At 38.0% G+C, this 15239-nt stretch overlaps 1 protein-coding gene across 14 annotated transcripts in view; it reads left to right on the forward strand.

Moving 5' to 3' along the window:
• The window catches only part of EYA4 (EYA transcriptional coactivator and phosphatase 4), a 321947-nt gene that overhangs the window by 61984 nt on the left and 244724 nt on the right, over nucleotides 1-15239 (forward strand). For all 14 annotated transcript variants that reach the window (XM_047733823.1, XM_047733824.1, XM_047733825.1 and 11 more), the window contains one exon: nucleotides 2223-2322. In XM_047733823.1, coding sequence (XP_047589779.1) covers nucleotides 2290-2322 — 33 coding nt within the window. In that variant the 5' untranslated portion in view covers nucleotides 2223-2289. The remainder of the gene's footprint in view (nucleotides 1-2222; nucleotides 2323-15239) is intronic.

A 15239-nucleotide genomic window follows, 5' to 3' on the forward strand; every position in this document is an offset into this window, starting at 1 on the left:
CTGTCAGAACTATGAAAGAATAAATTTCTGTTGGTCAGAGATACCTGGTTTGTGGTACTTCTTTAAAATAACAGCCTTAGGAGTACTTGGCCAGTCTGTAATCCAGGTAGTGAGGAGAAAATGCCACTAAAGGAGATGATCCACCACAGTGCCCTCTGGGAGGACGGAGGAAGGGCTCCTGAGGCGGGCAGGTGTCAGTCTTAGGTCAGCATCAGCGGATTAGTGGCCTGCACTGACTGTGGTGTGCCCAGACCCAAGGTGAACCTGCCTGAATGGTCTTGGTCACAAGGGTAGGGAAGAGTATACAGGCTGAGGATTCAAACGGAGGACTTCAAGGACAGGAGGAGTAAGCAAGAGATCCGTAAGAATTAGGCTGAATGACCCAGATCAGATGCCCTGAACTGTCCTTAAGGAGACGGGAAGAGTGGGAGATGAAAGAGGGAGGAGGTGAGAGGGACGAGGCAGAGCCCAGGTTGTCCATTCACCATTTCTCACGTCCACCCCCAACACAAAAAATGACATCTGGATATCTTGAACTCCCTGCCTGCTTATCTTTCTGAGTCCAAATGCATGCTGCCACACACCTCTCAGTGTGCTTCATACTTACCCTTCCTCCTTCATATCCTATATGCTGTAAAACTGTGTTGTTCTTGAAAGGGACGCTTTCCTGGTTTGCGAATATACTTAATCAGTGTCTCATGGACACTGTCAATTCACATACATACAAGTTACATTCCTATTTTATGACTTTTAACTCTTAAGATAAAAAAAAATCTCTAATCTGTATCTCTGGGTCTTCTAGGCATAAAACAATTTACAAGATGCATTTTAAATTTCCTTTGTAATTTTTAGAATGTCTTATATTCTAACAAGGAAAGTCCTAGATTTGTTTTTGTAGAAAATAGTGCAATGTGGAAAAGGGAAGAAATTAAAGCCATGTCTGCCTGGTTGTAGTAGGGAGTGTATGAATGGATGTTTGTAAAATGGAGCAAAACATCTGTGTATGTTGCATTTCAATAAACTGGGGAAATAAACTGAATTGTTTCTGCAGAACACTTATTGGAATACTAATCTTTCACTTAAGTTATATCTTCAGAGAATTTCGATGTCACTAAATAGTCCTTGAGTGTAGCAGTTTATATCTAATTGATGTCCATGAGAAACACCATTTTTTTACATAATTTTTAAACATTTATATTCTTCTTATTTTTAAAATTAGGAGTTAAAGGGCCACAAATGCATCATCATTATTTTAAATGACATTGTATTTATTTATGAGTTTGAACATTGTTTTGTGATGATGGACCATTTTCCTATAGGGATGTGTGAGCGTTTCTGTTTGCATTTAAGAGTTCTTTATATGTTAAAGATATTAGCCTATTGTGTTTGATATTTATACAGATATTTCTTTTTATATTTTCACTTATCCTTTAATTTTTATGATGTTTTTTCTTGTAGGTGTGAGGGGATTCAAGAGGCTGTTTGGCTTTTTTGTCTTGTATTTCATTGTTTCTGTTACAAAATCCTTCTCCATCTGGGTATTGAAAGAAATTATCCTATTTTTCTTAGAGCTATTTTACACTTCAGTTTGCCTGGAAATTTTTAAATATATGGTATGGAGTAAAGATGAACTTTTGTGAATTATTAACTGATTGTCTCACTAAGGTTAATTAATGAATTGTCCTTCCCATGTATTTTTGTAATGCCTTCTTTATTATTGTAATAGTGTTATTTTTAATCTATATTTAAAATTGAGCATGCATTTTATGATGCTCTATTCTTCAAAGCTGGATAATGATCATCTGGTAATTTAGACAAATTTTCCTTTATAGCAAGCTGTCATATTAAGACCCATACTGTATTTTCTTAATTCATACACTTCAGAAATTGAACAATTGATGCAGACTCTTAATTTTTAATCTGCCAATAGCTTAATGACTGATCTCTTTCAGCGAAACAGTATTCTAAGTGTTTATTACAGACTGTGTCCAAAATTGTCCTGAGTAGCTGTTCACATATTCCCATTTTACCATGGTGTGATTTTCAAGGTCATTAAGTCTATAAGATACGGATAATATTAATGAGTATTGTTCTTTGAAAATAATGCTCCTGTTGATTATCCATTATCACATAAATCATAGTGTGCTTTGGTAATTTGCAAATAAATAAAAAAAAGATAATCTTTTCATTATTCCTCTTTGTTTCCATCTTTTTTGTTTTAGATAGTCCACTTTTTAATTGAAGGAAGCTGCTTCTATTTGGGGGTGGCTGGAGAAGTGAGAAAACCACATGGAAGACTCCCAGGACTTAAATGAGCAATCAGTAAGTCTCATTCAGTGTCCCGTTTGTTGAAAAAAGTTGTGGCAAAAACCACTCAAAATCATACTAAAAGCAATATATTATAAAAATCAAAGAGTTTTGTAAAAATATATATATATATATGTGTGTGTATATAGATAGATACACACATATATATATGTGTGTATCTATCTACCTAACTATATATATATACATACATTTTAGTTGAATTTTGGATTCTCTTCCAAGGCTATAAAACAAACCTTTGGAAATATTATTCCATTTCTGCTTAATGATATCACATTTTGAGGTCTCTGTCGATTGTCTGTTTGGAAAGTTAGTGGCAAAAAGACTAGGGCATTTAAATCATGCCAAGTTTTTTCAACAATCTAAACAATTTTGCACACCATCTTTATTTCATTTTATTCCAGAAATGCTTAGATAGTGCATATAGTGTTGAATGTCAGAAGCATAACAGGAGAAGGTGTGTTATGAGCATACCTCTTGTTCATTTTGGGGATGGCAGCCACAGTCCTCCTGTGCTTTCTCAGACTGCCTTATGTTGCTAGTTCTTTGCAGAGTGAAGAATGCACAAGATTGGTGGCAATCACTCTGAGATTCTGCTTTCTCAAAGCGAAAGAGTTTACGTGGCCTTTGCTCCTAACTCACTATTTGTGTCTACATGGCATTGATACGTTAGTGTGTGGAACAGAAGTCAGGGGAAGGTCTTCCCTCACATTCCTACACTACTGCTAACCATGGCTCAAGCTGTTCCTCCCACAGACCACTGGGCATGTCACAAGTGAGGACACATGGGAACCCACCAAGTGTGTATTATGCAGATTGATCTTGTTCTTAAATATCTTGTATGATTGCTACTTGATCTTAGAGTCTCATGTTTCTATGAGGCAACAGAAGAGAGTGCATTTGTGTATCATCATGTGATTCTAGAAAATATTTCTTTGACGAGCTTGGTTTTGAAATACAGACAAATCTATGTTCTGGTGAATGGTGTGCCATTTTCAAGTTAATTTGTTTCTAAAAATATTTCATTTAAAAGAAAAGGTGATAACCAAGTCTTTAATTTACAAGCAGACACAACCATTGCATAATTTCATGGTATATTATCTTTAATAAAGTAAAATTATTTAATTTTACATGGCATCACAATGCAACAAAAAAAAATACAAAACCATAAAAGTTTAAAAAAGTCTGTCAAATGGTAGAGGTATTATTCTTCAAAAATTTCCTGACTAGACAAATAGCAGTTAGGAGGCGGGGACTTCCAAGTAGTTATTTTTTTAAATGCTGGTTATCTAAGTGTGGACTCCAACAAAATGGATGATAGCATGATGTCACCCACGCCATTGCTTGTTTATGGATTTATGGATCCCAGTGGTGTCAGAGGTCTGTAAGCAAGACCATATACATACCTGAGTGAATAATGTCATTTTAGTGGTGTTGCTTCAGGAGAGGGCCACTGTTGATCTGTACTTTGTTCTGACACACTGAGGGTTACTTAAAGGTTTGTGCACATGCATGTGTACGTGTGTGTGTGTGTGTGTGTGAGAGAGAGAGAGAGAGAGAGAGAGATTGACCAACTGTCGCTGTTTTCCCGAGACCCTGGGATAGCCGGGACATGAAACTAATGCAGGTGCAGTCCAGGCAGACAGGGATGGCGGATCTAGTTGCGTGTATATCCTTAAGAAGGAATATTTATTTTCAATGTAGTGTAGGTGAAAGGGAATATGTTTTTATGTTTAACATTAGAATGAGGTTATTATGCAAGATGCTTCATACGACCTTTTACAAAGTGAAACCCAGCATTTGTAAATCATAGTTTCCTCTGGCATTATTTTAGGACTATGGAGCTCAACGTTTAAAAAACAATTTTTTTTTTTTTAAGTTCCTGGTGTTGCTAACGTGCAGCCAGGTTTGAAAATCAGAAATCTGGTGTGGTTTTCTGGCTTCTTGGCTCAAACTTAGCTACTGAATTTGTGGTGAGAATGGGGGTGATTTTGAGAAAAAGAAAGAATGCTCTCCACTCCCACCCCCCGCCCACTTCCCACCTCCCCTCACACTTGACATGGAACTCTCCACCTGAGGGGTATCATCTGGTCAGAGTCAAATGGGGAGCTCCTGCTCTGTGGAGTGGTTTGATGGGCCATCAAAGAGCGGGCACTTTTGGGTTAAAACACAGGAAACTTGAAGTTTGTGTCAAGTGTTGATGACTTAAGGGTTTTGGTTTTATAAAGATTGTAAAGCCTTTCTCCCTCAGCATCCTTAGACTTGGAAGAACAGACATGTGCAGAGGGACTGTTGGGATTGTTAATGACATGCCCGTGATGCCATGGCTAGTAAACAGCTGAGTTGGGACTTCACACAGGTCTTCTGACTCCAAGTCCAAAGCTCTTTCCAGAACATCAGCATGACTTATGGTTTTGGGGTTTTCTTATTTTGACATTCATCATTATAAGAAATGTCAAAAAAATGGAATCAACCCCTTTACATTGAAATGATTTCTATTTGAGTAAAATCTTTAAATAACATTAAATTTTATAGAGTATGTTTCAAATATTTTGAAAAATGATACATAGTCTTTATTAAGATACAGAAAAATAGAGTAGAATGAAAAGAAAATTCATAATAAGATGAAAGGAAATTTGCTCAGATCACAGAAGAATTTCTTCTTTAGGGATAGACATAACAGTGGGTACCAGTTATTGCACATATAGACTGAGTCTGACATTTCCATATTTTCTTTCCATGGAATCGTCTAGTGATGTAATTGTTATTGTCACCGCTTTACAGGTGGAGAAACTATGGCTTGGAGAGTGTCAGGGTCACTCGGCTGTTAAGTAGCAGAGATTAGAACTGAACCCATGTTTATCTGGTCCTAAAACCTATAATGGATTTTGCAGACACAGCGTAGTATATGGGTAAGGACTTGAGCTTGAAATCAGAAATCCCTGACACTTCAATACTCTGTAACCATAAGGGAATTACTTAAACTCTTCTTCATGTGTAGCGTGGGGAGGATAATAAAAAGAAGTTATATGAAAGGCTTAACATATGCCCCGCTTAAAGTAGAAACGTGGTAAATGTTAGCTGTTATTACAATTACCGGACATATTCAGATCGTCTTTAAAGAGTATTTATTCATTCTTGCATATCCAATTACCTTCTGGCGACAGCCCTGCCTGGAGGTGCATAGGTTTTAAAAACTCAGCATATGACAACTGAACTCACAAGCTCTCCTCTCTCAACTTTTCTACCCCTCTTTTTTGTTCTGGTTCTTCTCATCTCCGAGGATGGCATCCTCAGCTGTGGGGTGGATTAGGTCAGAAAGCAGGGACTCCTCCTACTCTCCTCATCTCCTTGTCAAACTCCTGTCTCATCTTAATTTTTCATCTCTCTCAAAGTGTTCACTCTGCTACAGCTCTCATTTGGATCTCTATTTTATCTCCTGACTGTCTTTTTCAGCTTTCAGGTGCTTCTAGAGTGGTCTTTCTGAAGTACATACCTGATCATGTGGCTGTTCTATGTAACATCCTTCACAGGCCCTTTCTTGCCCATAAGAGAAAGTCCCAAGCGTTCAGTGAAACTTACCTCTAGCTCTCTGGTATTCTTTGTGGCTCCTTTTAGTTCACAGAATCTTACAGGTCCTTTGAGGTTTCTGTGTCTTTGCTAGTGCCGTAGCCTCTTCCCAGATGGGCCTCTGCTCCACGCAGGTAACTAGTAGATCTGGAAGACTCCCTGTGGGTTTCCGTCCCTCTGAGACGGCCTCTTTCTTCCCCAGGCTGTCAGGGGCCTCTACAATGTGCTGTCAATGGCATTTACCTCCATCCCGGGGCTTACCCCACAGAACTGAAATCTTATCTGTTTATTTACCTCTCTACTGGATTATAAACTACTTAAGAGTCATAGCTAGTCTTGTTCATCTTGTATCCTTGCTTCTTAGCACAATTCTTGCTGTCATTTAATGAATGTTTTCTTCAAAAGCTTTTATATACTGTTACATACTAAGGTATGTTATTGAATAGCCTGATGAATTTTAGAAAGTCAAAATGTTATTCTCAAAATGGATTACTGACTCATGATTTCATGTTTCACTTACATTTTTTAAAAAATTATACATAACATATAATACACACTTATAACATGTAATCAAAACAAAGTGTGGTTCTTAATTATTATTTTTTTTTGCATTATATCTGGATCTTACTTTGCAGTCTGCCTGAGGACATCTAGGGAATTTTAGGAGGTCAACAATTAAAGTAAGGTTTAGTTTTCATATCTGTCTGAAATTCTATATTAGAACTTTCTAATTATTTAGAAACAGTTTTATATCCAGTTATAGCTGACTGGTTTTTAACTAACTGTCATTAATAGAAATACATATAAATCTAGATTATGCATAGCAGTAACTATACTAATAATCAGAAGTTCCTTTGATACTATGAAATATGTTATATTCCCTGTATTCAGATAAAGACTGAGCAATATTTATTGTTTTTATAGCTTCTATACTGTCTTTACACATTGAGATATATTGAGGTCCTATTTGAATGATGGGCCATAGACTTTTTTCCTCATCTTATTCATTTATATCAAAGTGAGAGGGGGTATTGCCTAAATTTATCATCAAGCTAGAAGTTTGGGGAAAAAAATAGTGCTTGTGAATTTTAAGTTGGTGTGTTATGTAGTAAAGCATTAATGATTACCAAGTAGACTGAGGGAGAATAAAGTTTTTACTGTAGGGTGGCATTCCCTACTATTAGACATTAAGGGCCTGACTGTTCCTGCATAGGTCAACATTGTTACTCTTAACTTGAAGCACTTAACTTGTTATTGATGACATATTTCCTTTAGAGAGGTGTAAATTCACATCCATTAGATCCATTTTATATATATGTTGCAGCAGTGTTGTTAGAAGTTTATGTATATTTGTAGATACTAATAGTATTTATTTTATTGCATCAAACTTACTAACTTAATAATGCAAATTAAAATTCTAGAGTTAGTTTAATAAATTAATCTCTTTTCTGTCCCAGTTTGTTTCCCTTAGAATCCTAAATGACTTTAGATTATTCCCCAGATCTTTGTTCTTAGAGAGTCTGTGGATCATTTTTGATTATAGCCACTAAGCCATCTTTAAAAACCTGTGCTCTTTTCTGAGTGTTTTGGACAGTTTCTAGCTGTTGTATGGAATTGATATGCCAGCCAAATCACCTTTAGACATACAGCTTCAGAATCACCAATTTGTGAATGTTTCAACACCTTGCTATAAAATAATTATTTTGATTATCTTCAATTTAAATTGATTTTTCATCTTTGATAATGTGGTATTGTCCAAATCCTGGAATCCCATTATTTTATTGCTTTTTTTCTTAGATACTCTAAATCAATTTGAGCGTCATCATGTAATGTATTTTATTCCGATCTAACCAAAATTATTTTTGTGGCTGCAAATCTGTTAGGAAGAGCTCAACCTTTAAACTAGTCAGAAGAATCATGTTCACAACAGGTGTTTTTTGAACCACTCAGTTGGACAGTATGTTTCAGAGTTCATTGGAATTTTGGCTAAAGGTAAATTACTTTCAAAATTGTTATAACTCCCAATTGCCAATGATATCTTTACTTTGCAATTATATAATAGAGTACCTTAAAAGCAGGTACAGTAAATTTAATTTTTAATTTTTATTAGTCACTAAGGCTTACTCTTTCATTTTGCACAATTTTCTACCTCTGAATCTCTATGTTTTTGCATGTGTTGTTAAGGATTCATAAAAAGATTCCATGAATCATCTTTTACGACCTTCTAAAATTATGACTTAATTTTATTAAAACTTCTCTACAAATTTTAGAATACACTTGTAGACAGGGAGAGCCCCACATTGTACAGAATATGGATTGTGATTGTATACCATTTGCTGTAATCTGGAGAGTAAATGTTAGGCTTTTCTTCTGTCACCTGTGATCAGTTGGTAGCCCTGTCCCTGTTGAGAAGGATCTTAAAGCTTCCTCCTGGCTCAGTGGAAGAGAAACATTGTGATCTTAGTGCAACCTGCCATGGACTTGGTGAGGAGTGGGAGTGGCAGAGAGCCTCACACCTGCTGATCTGGGGCTGGATAGTTGTCAGCAGCTCTGAGCACTTGGCTTGGAGAGTATAGATGCAAATAAGAGCCATAATATCTTCAGGTACCAAAAGTCTCTTATCTGAATTTGCAACTTATATATGGTCTTTTGATTGTCCAATAATTCTGTCTTAACAATTAAAATGAAAATAACTGTTTATAATATAAATGTAATTTATTTCTTTCTTGCTTTAATAATTCTGAGAAATGGGAAAATTAATGTAATGTAACTTTTGCTGTAAGGCATACAGCAAATGGAAAATGTTGGCTGATGAAAAGAGCTTGCATTCCTTGATAGTGCTTTATGTGACTCATCCCGTTAAGCTGCCCCACAGGGCAGGCTGAAGCTGATCTTGGAGATCTTATTCAGGGTTGTGACAGCTAGAATGTTGCACTGACAGATGTGGGCTTACATAGTCCCCTTCCAGAACCTATACTGGTAAATGTATTATCTTACCTGCTTTGATCAACTTAAATGGTTTTCAGACCCTTCAATACACTTGATGTCTTTAAGTATGCATTAAAACTCAACTTGATCTCAGCTTATTCAAATAAAGAGCAAATGTTTAAATATTCTGGGTCTTGGTGAGAAATAGAAGTTATTCTCCCATCATTACAAACCCACTGTATAAATTTTATTACTAAATATTTTGAGCAGACAATCATAAGATAGCAGAATGTATGAAAATTGAATGACAATTCAACAAATTCAGTTAAAGAAATATTTAAAGAGTCCCTGTTCTCTTTCAGGAACTTTGTTAAACCGAGGACTAAAAGATAAATATAACATCATTTCTGTCCTCCCGACAATGATTGTTTCATATAAGACTGTAAGGTGTTATGTCAACTCCTAAAGTTATTTTATTTTATTTTTTAAAAGATTTTATTTATTTATTTGACAGAGATCACAAATACGCAGAGAGGTAGGCGGAGGGGAGGGGGTGTGGGGAAACAGGTTCCCTGCCAAGCAGAGCGCCTGATGTGGGGCTCGATCCCAGGACCCTGGGATCATGATCTGAGCCAAAGGCAGAGGTTTAACCCACTGAGTCACCCAGGTGCCCCTATTTTATTTTATTTTTGTTTAAAGATTTATTTATTTGAGAGAGCATGCACGTGGGCATGCAAGTATGTGGAGGACAGAGGGAGAGACTCTCCAAGCAATGTCCATGCTGAGCTCTGAGCCTGGTATGGGCCTCAATCTCACAACCCATGACATCATGACCCAAGCTGAAACCGAGAGTCAGACGCTAAACTGACTGAGTCACCCAGCCCCGTGAGTTCTAAAGTTATCTTAAAATGAGTTTTGGACAGTGGCAACTGATTTCTTCAGTGAATATTTGTGAAGAAGTGCTATATTTGAAGCATGGTGTTAGATGTTAGTAATCCATGGTGGACAAAATGGACAAATACTACTATTCCCATGGAGTTTATATTCTAATTGGGGGAGATGAACATAAATACATAGAGTATGTTGGATGATAATAAGTGTAAGGCAGAAAACCAGGTAAAGTAGGGAGGAGGATAGGAAATTCTGGGTAGAATCCCAAGGTAGGTGGGAAGGGAAGGCCACAGTTTTGGAAGAGGAGTCAGGATCTTACTGAGAAAATGGCATTTGTGGGGGCGCCTGGGTGGCTCAGTGGGTTAAGGCCTCTGCCTTTGGCTCGGGTCGTGATCCCAGGGTCCTGGGATCGAGCCCCGCATAGGGCTCTCTGCTCAGCAGGGAGCCTGCTTCCTCCTCTCTCTCTGCCTGCTTCTCTGCCTACTTGTGATCTCTGTCTGTCAAATAAATAAATAAAATCTTAAAAAAAAAAAAAAGAAAATGGCATTTGTGCAAAGACTTGGGGAAGGTGAAGGAGTGAGCCCTATGGGTATCTGGGGAACGTGGGCTTAGTTAGAGAAGATAGCGACTATGAAACTGAGGTGGTGGCACAGCTCATACGTTCAAAGGATAGAAAGAGGCCAGTATTGGTGGCTGTGGTGGAGAAAACAAGGTGGAGATAAGAAGTAATCAGGTTGGAAGTGTGAGGTGGAGGAGTATAGTGTATGTGGAGTTTGGGGGCCATTTTAAGAGCTTTGGCTTTAGCCTCAGTGACTTGGGAAGTAGTTGGAGGGTTTTGAGCTTAGGAGCGACATAATGTGATTTTCAAAAAATCACCCTGTCTCCTTATTAAAAATGACAGTTATGATGACAAGAGTAGAAACTGGGCTGTTGCAGTAACCAGATGTGAAATGACAAGGTAGCAGTGGGGTGGGGGATGTGAAGCGACTGGATTCAGGATATGTTTTGAAGGTAGAGCTAGAGGACTTGCTAATGGGTTGGGTGTCAGTCGTGAGAGAAAGGAGTCAAAGATGACTTCAAGGTTTTCATCTTGAGCAGTGGGAAGGATGGCATGGCATTTATTGATTCAGGTTAATTTATAAGGAACACATTGAGTGTGGAGATCCAGGAGTTCAGTTTTAGACATGGGAGCAGAGACATTATTGTGTTTTCACCAATGGTGTTTCATACTCCTCTTTTCTGGTGCATTGGGAAATACATTTTCTAGCCTCCTTGCATTTAGATAGGACAATAGGACTAGTTTTGGCAAATGAAATGCAAAGGGAAGTGCTATACATTTCATTTCCAGGTGGAAGCAGTGAGAGGCTGCTGCGTGATTCTTTGGTCCATATGTTCTTCTAACATGAAGAATGAGGAGGAGGCTTCAGGTCAAGATGATGGAACCCTAAGATCGAGTGATGCTGGATAGCGGAGACACTGTGGAGAGGACAGATTGCTGGGAGAGTATTAAGCAACTGAGTTCATAGAGACATATTAAGTTTGACCTAATATTAGACATATGAGTAGAAATGTTAGGAAGTCAGTTAGATGTAACCATTTGGAACTCAGGAGAGAAGGTTGGACTCAAAATATAAATTTGGAAAGCTTCAGTATATCTGCACTACTTAAAGAAAGAGTATTGGTAGGGCACCTGGGTGGCTCAGTGGGTTAAAGCCGCTGCCTTCGGCTCAGGTCATGATCTCAGGGTCCTGGGATCGAGTCCCGCATCGGGCTCTCTGCTCAGCAGGGAGCCTGCTTCCCTCTCTCTCTCTCTCTGCCTGCCTCTCCATCGACTTGTGATCTCTCTCTGTCAAATAAATAAATAAAAATCTTAAAAAAAAAAAAAAGAAAGAAAGAGTATTGGTTGAGATCACCGAGAGAGTAAACCTAGATAGAGACAAATTAAAAGGACTGAATTCTGGGGCACACACATTCAGAGGTTAAGGAGACAACAGTTTACTTAAGGTGGTTGCTTGATCCTACTACCATTAGTATAAATACTAAATTATGCCGTACTGTATGTTACCATAATCAGTAAGTTTTCTTTCAATATGCTTTCTTCCAAATTTTCCAAAAATCACATATTATATCTGCATTACTGGTTACTGGGTTGGACACTCTCAAGGAAGAGATACAGCTAAATAAGTATTGAGATGTTATTCACTTCTCTGCATTTCGATCCAGATAACAAAGCCAGAAATATTTAGAAATCAGTCAACAAATATTTATTGTTTTCTGATTGCTGTGTTTGTAGATATGAGGTTTCTAGGCATTACAAATTAGCAAAGAATTGACCTTCCTCAGGGCTTGTCAGTTTCGGCATTATCAACAATTTGGGCCAGATGGTTCTTTGCTGTGGGGGCCTGTCCTGCGCCTTCTGTAATGTACAGAAGCATTTCTGGTATCTACCACTAGGTGTCAGTAGCATTCATTTCCCTCCCCCACTTTTGTGGCTATGGAAAATGGCTATAGATGTGGACAGAGGTCTTCTGGGTGGAGGCAAGAATCACTGGTCTTTGTTATGTCTGCTTTCAGTGAGCTATTTGCTTATGTATGTATTCCCTACAAAATATTTGAGGAGGTTTATCTGAACATTTACTGTGATATGCTATACTAAATTGTGGAGGGAACTGGGATGAAAAGGCAAACACAGTCTCATATAGGATTTAGGTAAGAAAACAAAACAATATTGCCAAGTTAGCAGTGGAGAATAATAAGTACTATGCAGCTTAAGAAAGGTCAAGAAAAGAATTATAGGTAGGCTAAATCATACCTTAACTGGATCTTGAAAGATGAGAAAATTGGACACAAGAAGGTCTATCCTGGCCTGGCAGATAGTCGGAGTGAAGACTAAGAAGCATAAAATAGAAGACAATAAGTTCTGTACAAAAAATGCAGATGACTTAGAATTTCTGAATAGAGCTTTGTGGGGATGAAGGTGGAGGGTGGTAGGAAAACCAGCTGAGAAATCCTGAGACCAGACTAAAAAAGATCTTTGAAGTCAAGGTTAGATATTTACATGTTGCTTCATGTCTAGCATGATGTTTGTCACTACATGAATTATAGAGATGTGTAAGGTACTGTGTTGTCTTTTGGGACTTTTATCTTGGACATAATGGAAAGTTACATAATTTTTGAGCAATAGAGTAATATTTTTAAAATGATGTTTTAGGAAAATTAACCAGATGGTGGGAAGATTAGTCAAGGTGTGAAACTGGGCATGGAAGATGGTTTGGGAGATCTTGAAGCAGTTAACATGTGAGCTGAAAAGGGCATAAACCAGGTGAACAGACTTTTTTTTTGTGAAAGGTAGGACAAGAAATAATTTGGGGTTTTCTGGCCATAAAGTCTTCGTATAGCTTGCTTACTTCTACTAGTGGAGTGTGAGAGCAGCCATAAACAATGCATACATGGATGGTCATGTCTGTGTTCTAATAAAACTTTATTTACATCAGCATGTGGCAGGCTGTGGCCCATACTTGATCAACTTCTGGTGTAAACTAATGATGTGACAGTGGAAAGAAAGCAAGGAAAGAATCAAGGAAGAAAACTTGAAGAGAAAGCTTTGCTGAACTTGTAACCATTCAAACAGAGTGAATAGGAGGAATTGTGTGTGGTAAATATGGTGAAGGAAATGGCAAGGATTATCCTGGAGTTTCAAGGTTAGGGGATACTAGTACGAAGGTTCAAGAGTAAGTGTCAGTGACTTGAGGAAAGAGAAAGATGTGTTTGAATTTAGAACTGTAGAGAACGTGTCAAACAAGCAGCTGGTGAATCTCTGTTGTACATGGAAGAGATGTCTGGGCTGACCATGTTGAGCAGAGCAGTATCTTCCTTGAGGCTCTGTATATAGGAGGAAATGATGTCTGGTTTATGTATATAAACCAGGGAAAATACCATGTTTCTGAGGTGGAAGGAGGAAGATGGATCAGGAGAGAAGAGATAGGGTAACAGAAGGAAGATCAGGATAATACTGTTTTCAGAGCTAAGAACCAAGATAGTTTTCAGGAGGAACTGGTCATCATTATCTGACATTTCGAGAGGTCAAGCAGAATAGGGACTGAGAAAAAGGCTGTCTCATGGGTTGACTAGAAGGTCATTGGTGGCACTTTGGAAAGCAGTCTCACTTGAGTTGTGGTAAGAAGAGACATCTCAGAGGCTCAGTACAGAGAAGAGGAGGAAGTAAGAGGAAGCTTGTGTGTTTAAAGAGAAACAGAACAGTAATTGAAGGGAGCACTTCTTTCAAACAAGAGGAGGCTTGTGTGTGGTTGATGACAGGGGAGAAAGGCACAGTGGGCTCCTGTTGTTGCAGAAGCGATAACGGAGCCCAGTAGAGGTCAGAATGAAGAAGATAACATTGGGATGAGGGAGGGATAGCACACTCTGACTCTGAAAATGGTAGGGAATGCCTGTAGTTTTGAATATTTCAGGGTGCTCTCCCTTGTTGGCATTTTTTTTTTTTTTTAGTAACAGGAGGGAAATACATTTGTTCAGACAAGATCAGGAAATGGATGGAAGCATGGTAGGATTAAATACTTAAGTGGTATAAAAAAGATTAGCAATAGCTATTACTTTTAAAAATGATAGAGGATCTCTTAGATCTCAATACACAGATTGTTGAGAGATATTTTCAGTTTTCTTTAGCAAAGTATGTCACATTGACTAAGACTAAGGACCTCGTGTTAGCATTGGAAGTTTATTTTTTTTTTACATTGAAACCATTACAAAGAGACAAGAGAAAACAAACACTTTTGTGGTTAATGAAAATGCCTCTCATCTCTGGAAGAAATTGTTTGCTGTGTTTTCTTTGGATATCAGTATTTCCAATGAAAAGAAGAGCCTATTATTTGGATGTGATCGTGTCAAATTTGACAAGAGTCAGACTGAAAAAGCACTTGTCTCAAAGTACATGAAATTCTATCGTTTCATATCTTCTTGGATTGAGGATTGATTTCTCTGCCCAGACTTCTGTAGAATGTAAATACCCCTACAAGAGTTAGTATGTGAAATTCACGTCAGCTCTCTTGGCAGGAACCAGGATAGCAGGGTAGAAGCTCTGCAAAAACAACAAACAGGAGTTAAAAAGGAAGGACAAACATTGACTACTTACTTTCCTTAGCTTCCGTTATTTTGCCCAAAGTGCTACAGTGGATACACAAGGCCAGTGAATTATAACTGGATTGAGAACCCCAGATGCTCACAGCTAACACTTAATGTAGTCCTCACTTCGGCTTTCTAAGTGCTTTATGTATATTAACTCAATTAGCTCTCTTGCTGAGGTGGGCACTATTATTATCTGCCAGTTTATAGGGGAGGGGTCACCCAGCTCACAGGTGGGTGGGGGGCAGGATTTTAACTGGGCAGTCTGGCTCCTGAGCCTGCAATATATACCGTGAGGTGGGAAAATGCTCTGTATTTTTTAGTCTTCCACCCTGACCCTTGCCTTCAACAACAAGAAAATTTTAAAATTTCATTAAGTTTTCATA

Source organism: Lutra lutra, chromosome 6, assembly GCF_902655055.1.
Source record: "Lutra lutra chromosome 6, mLutLut1.2, whole genome shotgun sequence".
NCBI classification, from domain to species: domain Eukaryota; kingdom Metazoa; phylum Chordata; class Mammalia; order Carnivora; family Mustelidae; genus Lutra; species Lutra lutra.